At 45.0% G+C, this 9,434-nt stretch overlaps 1 protein-coding gene across 2 annotated transcripts in view; it reads right to left on the bottom strand.

Annotated features, from left to right (window-relative positions):
• Positions 1-5,743: 5,743 nt before the first annotated feature.
• snupn (snurportin 1) overlaps positions 5,744-9,434 on the bottom strand; it is a 32,426-nt gene continuing 28,735 nt past the window's right edge. For both annotated transcript variants that reach the window (XM_067973264.1, XM_067973263.1), the window contains exons 8-9: positions 8,264-8,344; positions 5,744-7,224 (exon numbers count right to left, since the gene is read on the bottom strand). In XM_067973264.1, coding sequence (XP_067829365.1) covers positions 6,901-7,224; positions 8,264-8,344 — 405 coding nt within the window. In that variant the 3' untranslated portion in view covers positions 5,744-6,900. The remainder of the gene's footprint in view (positions 7,225-8,263; positions 8,345-9,434) is intronic.

Raw genomic sequence — 9,434 nt, 5'->3', positions numbered from 1 at the left:
GCCATATTCACTTGTGAGCCGAGACAGTGAGTGTTGGCAGTTCGAGCCTGGGCCACCACATCACACCCTGATCTTGTCCTCACACGTGCACTTCCTTGCAGGAGTCGCTGGTTAGTGATTAGAAGCTTGTGTAATGGGTAAAGGGCGTAAAGGCCTGTTGTCAATTCTATGTATAGGAGAATGAACCCCAATTCACCCACCAGTCCTCACTGTGCCTTCTGCTCTGCCCAGCCCCGATGTCAAAGCTGAAATTAGGAACTTGTTCTGTAGGAAATTGTAGGCACGATGTCTTAATGTTCATGAAAGTACTAACGTCCTGCCCAGGGAATGGCAACTGCTGGACTGGTACAGACAGTTCAGCGGCCACACCAGTAGAAATTTTGACTCTCAAATGTAAGACCCAAGTCCAAATCAACATTCGCAGTGAGACCTGCCTTTGCGATAAGTTTGCCAGTACTGGCCAGGGGCAGGCCTCTCCCACATTGCTCTAGCATGTCTCCTTGTGGGCTAATAAAAGTGGGCTATTCATAGCATCCACTAACTCAACTTGCCTGCCAAGGTTGGAATGGGCAAAGAAACTGAAGTGGAGAGAGGGGCAATTTACCTGCCTTGATCCCTTTTCAATGGGTTAAAGACGATATCAAAACCATAGGACACAGAGGGTGTTGGGTTAGCTGTGCACAGCGCTGGAAGGGCGAGGGTTGATGCTTCACTTGACGTCTTCCCAATTTTGCCATGATGTTGGGGGAAGGGGAAGGCAACAAGCTGAGGGCAGGTGCTTCGCCTCAACGAGGATGGAAGAATCCTGCACTCCTTCAGTGCATTTCTTAACAGACGAATCAAGAGGAACATCAGCAAAAGCCTGAAGGAAGGAAGTTGGCTTCTTGACTCCATGGACAAAGAATGTTACTTTTCAGGCTAAGAAATGGAGTCAAAGTAAATAGAAAAAATGGTGAAAACAAAAATAAAAATAAAACATGCTGAACGTTTAACATTATTCTCTTCCAGCTCAGTTGGTAACGCTCTGGCCTCAACTCAGCGGGTTGTGAGTCCAAGTCCCACTCCAGAGACTTGAGCACATAATCTAGGCTGACACTCCAGTGCAGTACTGAGGGAGTGCTGCACTGTCGTAGTTGCTGTCTTTCAGAAGCGACGTTAAACCGATGTCCCGTCTGCCCTCTCAGGCGGACATAAAAGATCCCGTGACACTAATCGAAGAGCAGGGGAGTTCTCCCCAGTGTCCTGGCCAATATTTATCCCTCAACCAACATCCCAAGAACAGATTACCTGGTCATTATCACATTGCTGTTTGAGGGACCTTGCCGTGTGTAAATTGACTGCTGCCTTTCCTACATCACAACAGTGACTACACTTCAAAAGTACTTCATTGGCTGTGAAGTGCTTTGGGATGTCCTGAGGTCGTGAAAGCGCTGTATAAATGCAAGTTCTTTCTTTTTCTCTTTATCTGTCGGGCTGCTGTCAAACTTCCAGAACCTGAATTTGGGCTTCTTTGGAAGCGCTCCCCCTATAGGTCACTGCATCACTGTTGACTACAGGTACAGTCTTGCATTTGAATTCTGTTTTGCCAAGAAATATTCTGCTTGGATTGGGATTCTGATCAGCTACTAATGGAAAACACAATTAACTGTGTTCTTGGTTAGCCACGGGCTACTTAACCTTTCATTCAGAAATTCAATCAAAGCAAAACAGAATGCATTTCATAAAAACATATTTTTACAAACAACTGAATATAAATTGAAATTACCCTTCCAGCTTGTGATAAGATGCATCAGTGAGCTCACTATATTTAGTGTTGACATTTTAAAAAATTAAACCATTTACGATCTGGAAGATGAATTTATACATGGTTGAATAGGAAATTACAGTACATAGAATTTACAGCACAGAAACAGACCATTCAGCCCAACTGTCTATGCTGGTGTTTCTGCTCCACACGAGCATCCTCCCACCCTACTTCATCTTACCCTACTCTATTCCTTTCTCCCTCATGTGTTTATCTAGCTGCCCCTTAAATGCATCTATGCTACTCGCCTCAACGACTCTTTGTGGTGGCAAGTTCCACATTCTAATTACTCTCTGGGTAAAGAAGTTTCTCCTGAATGGATTGATCCTCTGGAATTCGCTGCTGGGATCAGGTGTCTTTACGTAAAATAGCTGTACACAAAATTGATACGAGAAAAAACAAAAAAGGACTTTCATTTAGTTTTCTTTTTATTCTGTTTGCCCCTTATGGCAGGTGTGTGTGACCCTTCCTGGACAGGGGAGGTGCATATCAGGGGCCACCGTACAAAGTTTAAAACAATGTGGTCATCAATTTGCACATATCTCAAGTTGCTGCTACAATCGATCTTATGAACACATAAGAAAAGGCAGGAAAGGCCAGCTGGCCAATTAAGCCAGTCCCTCCCCCCTCCCCCCCCCAACCCCGCCTCCCACATGTCAGCAGGCTGAACAATCAACCACTAACCCCCCCACAACCCCAGAAAAAGAGATACAGTCCTTTGGCCAATTTAGGGAACTTCCTCTCCAACTCCACCACCGCACCCCTCCCCACGAAGGCAATTAAGCAAGTTCCAGGATACCAGAGTGACTGGTACCACTATCCTCATCAACCCACCTACCTATCACTTGAGATGTCTTCCACTTGCATCAGCTCATTCAGCTCCCACTTGTACTGGCAACTTATTCCAGAGGCCAAAGACTTTCTCTGAAAAGAAGAACTTCCAGGCATCCAACCTAACTCTGCCCCTTTGTAACTTGGACTGATGCCCCCAATTCTCCCCCACCCACCAAGCTCAAGCAACTAATCCATGTGGATAGAATCGAATCCTTTCATAATTTTAAAGACCTCAATCATGTCCCCTCCAAGTCGACACTTTTCCAACATACAATGTCCCAGTTTTCTGAGCTTGTCCTGATAGCTAAGAGCCTTTAAACTATCAAGTGCCCCCCAAACTTTTTCCAGGCCTTTGTTATACCCTACCATTTACAACTCTCCTGTAATACTCAGCCTCCTGAGGGAGCCAATCAACTACAGACACAATCCCAAGAGAAGAAAGCTCCAAAATCCCAAAGATAATCCAAGAATGTTAGTCTAGCTCACACTGTGACCACTTGGATTTCTGTAATAGCCTGGTCCCAGATACTATGTTCTATGGAGTATTTCATCACGGTAACAATCTGTTCTTCAACTGATATTACTGAGTGCTGCCTTAACAGAATAGCATCCAGTGCATTCTTAAAGGGGTAAATCAATTCAGCATTAACTACATTTATAAAATGAAAGAAAATAAAATATAAGTCACCGACCCACATCTATCTATATATTTAAAGTTTTGTGTAGAGCATATACTTCCCGTAAGCATTTCAACTGTCACAGTTTGTGAGGTGCCTATTTCTGTATTTTAACCTACAGACCCGTTAAGTATGTAAATGTTCCATTATACTTACCCTTCTGTCCTCCCAATACTAGGTGGCGCTGCTGCTTAGGATAGTGGTGCGTGGTGACAACGCGATTGGGAGACCGATACAGGAGAGGAGTTATTGGGCAGCAACAGCCACAGAATAAAGGAGAATGTTGATCACAACGTGCACATTACCCAAAAAAAAAACTTTTTGCCATCACCCGTGCTTGCTGACCCACACTGGCTCCTGGTTCAGCGATGCCTCGATTTAAAAATTCTCAACCTCGTGTTCAAATCCCTTCTTGGCCTCGCCCCTCCCTATCTCTAATCTCCTTCAGACCTACAACCCTCCGAGAACTCTTGTGTTCCTCCAATTCTGGCCTCTTGTTTATCCCCTACTTCCTTCGCCCCACCATTGGCCTTCAGCTGTCTAGACCCTAAGCTCTGGAATTCCCTCCCTAAACCGCTCCACCTCTCTACCACTCTCTCCTCCTTCATTACCTGAGGGGTTCCACTTGCAACCCCTCAGATAATGAAACAGTCCGTGCCCGCATGCAGCAAGACCTGCACAACATCCAGGCCTGGACTGATAACCGGCAAGTAACATTCGCGCCAGGAAATGACCATCTCCAACAAGAGAGAGTCTAACCACCTCCCCTTGACATTCAACAGCATTACCATCACCGAATCCCCCACCATCAACAACCTGGGGATCACCATTGACCAGAAACTTAACTGACCAGCCATATAAATACTGTGGCTACAAGAGTAGGTCAGAGGCTGGGTATTCTGCGGCGAGTGACTCACCTCCTGACTCCCCAAAGACTTTCCACCATCTACAAGGCACAAGTCAGGAGTGTGATGGAATACTCTCCACTTGCCTGGATGAGTGCAGCTCCAACAACACTCAAGAAGCTCGACACCATCCAGGACAAAGCATCCCGCTTGATTGACACCCCATCCACCACCCTAAACATTCACTCCCTTCACCACCGGCGCACCGTGGCTGCAGTGTGTACCATCCACAGCATGCACTGCAGCAACTTGCCAAGGCTTCTTCGACAGCACCTCCAAAACCCGCGACCTCTACCACCTAGAGGGACAAGGGCAGCAGGCACACGGGAACACCACCACCTGCACATTCCCCTCCAAGTCACACACCATCCCGACTTGGAAATATATCGCCATTCCTTCATCGCGCTGGGTCAAAATCCTGGAACTCCCTACCTAACAGCACTGTGGGAGAACCTTTACTACACGGACTGCAGCGGTTCAAGAAGGCGGCTCACCACCACCTTCTCAAGGGCAATTAGGGATGGGCAATAAATGCCGGCCTTGCCAGCGACGCCCACATCCCATGAACGAATAAAAAAAAAGACATCTCTTTAAAACCTACCTCTTTGACCAAGCTTTTCGTCACCTGTTTTAATATCTCCTTACGTGGCTCAGTGTCAAATTTTCTCTGACAACGCTCCTGTGAAGCGCCGTGGGATGTTTTACTAGGTTATAGGCGCTTTATAAATGCAGGTTGCTGTTGTTGAGAGTCAATAAAGCGATGTGAGCTGCAATTCCATTTTTTCTCCCATTTATGTTTTCAATTAACAACATGGCGGGCTGAAGGAAGAAAAAAATCTTAAAGGGCATTAGTCATGTAGAACGATTGCACAACTAGACCCACCTCTGTTCCGAGCAGTTCCAGCAGAATGAAACATTTGTCCATGAGCACTTCCATAACAGCGCACAAACATTAAACTCCAGCTCAAGTAAGTTCCAAAGCCAGGCTGAAAATGCACGTCCCATCATAATTATTAGTTTAATTGTTCGCCTGCTTTGACCAGCAATGATGGCTCATGGTGGATTTAAAGTGCAAAAATAAACTGATCCTGAAGTCACCCAAACTGGAGCCACCGGCTAAAATCCTGCTTTACACCGGGCAGTAAAACTGCCTAGGGACACTACTGCTCATTAGAAAACCCAACCCACAGTCACCAACTCAGTGCACGCTTCATGGCTCAGGTCAGGTCAACAGTGTGCTTTAATTCAGCTCCCTCAGTCTTTCGCTACCCTTCATTACTTGGCCGCACTTTTACCGCTCGCGGGATTATTGTTTTTGTTACAAAAGGAAGTGTCGATCCAAATTGTTGTACAGAGTGACACTGGCAGAGACCCAGGAGGCCCATTTCTCATCCCTTCCCCCACCCCTCCCCACCCCAGCAGTTCGGAGAAAAAGATGACAGATTTGGCTCACAAGCATGTTTTGTAGCAGTAATTACATCAGTGAGGAATAGAGGCGCACATACAATGCAATCCATGCAGGATTACAATGAGAAATTTTTGATTTATTAAAAAGCAGGTCACAAGACTGGTAGACTGCACAATCAATCATCTTCAGTATAGTACTGAACACTTTCAGTAAAGCTATACATCAACCTTCAGAAACATTGGCCTGGGATCTAACATGCATAAAATAAAAACACAGGATTCCCAATGAAATTAACTATCACATTTCTACAAAGTTATTTCAGAGATAATTGTTCAAGGGGAGATATCAGACCTCATAAATTCAGCAACCCATGTGAAACAAATTTCCCTTTTGAAAATGACAGTGATTCTCTGATGGTGAAATGATGTGTCTCTTACTGTGATTCTGGGAATTGTCACGAGAATACAGGAGAAGTGAACTGTATACATTGCTGGAGGGATTGTAGCCAAATTTAAGGGCCAGAAAATGCCGATTGACAGCTGTTTATAGTTTCACACGTTTGGAAGTGTGCGGTTGGAGCCAGGTAATCAGAGACTGTCAGTACGAGTGAATTCAAAGGAAGGACATTTTAGAATGAGTTCAGAAGGCTGTGAGGGGGCCAACTTTTCAGCATTTGCACGGTTTACTCAATGGGACATGTGTAAGGGCATGAGTGAATTCCGACTTATGTTTCCCACTCCTCTGCCAGATTTATTAGTGCTCTTATGAATTAGATTAATGAAAACACCGCCCACCAATTACTAACCTGCAGTGTAAAAACAAAGATGTCCAAGGCTCTTGATAGGTTTCAGCATAAGGTAAAATAAAATCCTAGCATACACTTGGAATTTCTCAAGTGTTCTGACAACTGCCCTCCCTCAAACACTATTGCTATGTAGATGTTCCTAGTAGGTGTTAATCTGCTTCCCCTCTTCAAAAGATTAACCCTCCAAGCTCATGCAGAATGGCTCACGCACAGCAACAGCTGCTGCTGAAGCCTGAGATACTTCACATATTCAACGTGGATCTTAGAACATCGTGTAACCAAACCATGGAGTAAGAAAAGGCCCGCCCAGCCAACAAACTATTCCTCTCAACAATTCTCATTCAATTAGAGCCTGCCTTATAGAAAGCTCAAATCTTAACTTTAAAAAAATAAGTAAGTATTGAGAGGCTCTGATCCTTCGAGGGCACTCGGCAGCAGAACTGTGCAAATATTCACAGAGAAGCCGCTCAGGTTTCGACTCTGCTGGTGCATTCCATTTTAGCGGGCGAGGACTCCGCCTTTTTGGGAGTGGAGAGATGCTCCAGTTCGTATCGGCCCGATCCGGTTGTCCCCTTCGTCCCCTGGGTGCCTTCCTGCCCGACCTTGTTCTTCTTGTGCTCGATGATTTGCTGCATTTGCGAGTTTGCGTACTCGGGCTTCGTGGTCAGAGGGCCGGCCGGGACGGCCAATCCCAGGATGTCGGCCACCATGTACGGTTTCAGCCAGCCAACCAGCGGCGTGCTTCCTGGGGTATAGTGTGTCTGTTTGTGGTAGAACAGCAGCCCGTCCACCTGCAAGACAGATTTCATATCACACACCCATTCTGGTGAGGAAGGGGACCCGACTCAATGTGAGATCTCAGTTTCTCAGACACATGCATGCTTACACACGACTTTTACTCTTAAATTCATAAATAACTGATGAGAGGCACAGAGACAGCACCTTTCACCACCTCAGGATGTCCCAAAGCGCTTTACAGCCAATTAAGTATTTTTGGGGTGTAATCACTGTTGTAATGTAGAAAACGCAGCTAATTTGTGCACAGCAAGCTCCCACAAACAGCAATGAGATAACGAAATAAATGCTATTTAAAATCACAGATAAAGTATGAACATTCCAGTTTGCACACAGCATTCTCCCACAAACAGCAACGTGATAATGATCAGATAATCTGTTTTTTTTTTAAAAAACGGTGTTGGTTGAAGGATAAATATGGGCCAGAACACCGGGGAGAACTCCCTTGCTCTTCTACAAAATAGCGCTGAGGGATCTTTTATGTCCACCTCAGAGGGCAGACGGGGACTCGGTTTAAAGGCTCATCCGAAAGAGGGCACCTCCAACAGTGCAGCACTCCCTCAGTAGTGCACTGGAGTGTCAGCCTGGATTTTGTGCTCAAGTGTCTGGAGTGGAGCTTGAACCCACAACCTTCTGACTCAGAGGCGAGAGTGTTGCCACCGAGCCACGACTGACACTAAATAAGAATTAAATGTTCTTTTATTTTTAAATGATACGTGGAAGTACCTTACACAAGTTTCCTTGTGACAGGAGGGTCGTGATAATTTTGAAAGTTAAACGTGAAATGTATGTAAGTTTTCCAATGGTTAACTGGACTCATTTGGAGTCACGAGCCGGGATTTTCCGATCCGTGTTGTTCCGCTTAAACAAAATAAATGGGTTAGCACCAGCGTCAAAATAATGTCAAGAGGAATATCCAGGCTACTGTCTTCAGGAGAGGAGAATGTTAAAAAAAAATTGGGGGTGGGGAGAGGGGAGTAAAAGAAACAAGTAGATGCCCAGTATCCAATAACTTCTATGGAACACTCTTGTTACCTCAAAGGGATAATCTACAGCCAAAGTCTGACAAATGGCTTCTGGTGTGCATGGCGAATTTGGCAGCCCCACGAACTTGAACTGTGGAGAGAAGAGATTCACTTTAGCACTTTTCAACAGTACTGACATTCCAAGCGTATTGCTGGCTTGCAAGCCAATTTTTCTTTTAAAAAACTGTATAAAGAGCTCGGCCTGTTTGGAGGTACAGTATCAAACATGGCAGTGGAAGGTGAAAGTCCACTGGAATGTTTGCAACTTGCATTTTCAACAGGGGTAAATTTTGTTCAAAAACTCTCTTGCAGATTAAACATCATCGGCAGAATTGTGCCAGAAGCAAAGCCAGACAACCAGCACAGGTCCAGGTTTGATACCCGATCTGTGCTAGGTTAGCTGATCCCAACCAGAGCGCCAGTAGAGGGTGCTAGAATTGGCCCCGGCGCCCCTAGTTCTTATACAATATCCTAGCCACTGTATTTGAACACGTCCGTTCAATGTAAGAAATAAAGTTAGCTTTTAGTGACGGAATTCTGGCAGTACTTTTTTGCACCGAGTGGAGTTTGATAATTGAATGATCCAGAACAATGGCAATTATTTAATGCATGTTATCATTTAGCGAGTGGACACAGAGAATAGCGCAGTGAAAAACTATATAGACACTGCTGATTGGGATGGAGGCAAGGGGTGGCATTCAATTTTATTTTATTGACAATAAATTAAAGAGTAACTTGTTGAACTCTGGTCTAAAAGGCTAAATGCTGTAAGACAACGAAAGAAAGGCTTGCCTTCATATAGCAGCTTCCAAAGCTCTTTAAAGACATATTACTTTATTTTAAAATAGAAGTGCAGTGACTGGTGTTAAGTAGACAAATATGGTAGCCATTTTCTGCATCGCAACCTCCCACAGAGAGCACAAAATGAATGACCAGATAATATGCACACCTGAGGGCTTGTACAGCATGTGCTCTTGGATGTGATGATGATAGTTAGGGGACACACAAACACACACACACACACACACACACACACACACACACACACAAAAGACTGAAGTGGGAGTTGTGTATAGGCCCCCTGGTAGCAGCTGTAAAGTGGCAGAATGGATAAATGCAGAGATTAGACAAGCATGTAGCAAAGGCAGAGTGGTTTTAATGGGGGATTTTAACTTTCGTAT

Source organism: Heptranchias perlo, chromosome 38 (assembly GCF_035084215.1).
Source record: "Heptranchias perlo isolate sHepPer1 chromosome 38, sHepPer1.hap1, whole genome shotgun sequence".
Taxonomy (NCBI): Eukaryota; Metazoa; Chordata; class Chondrichthyes; order Hexanchiformes; family Hexanchidae; genus Heptranchias; species Heptranchias perlo.
The sequence above is the reverse complement of the archived record's forward strand: the minus strand, read 5'-3'. Positions and strand labels throughout refer to the sequence as shown.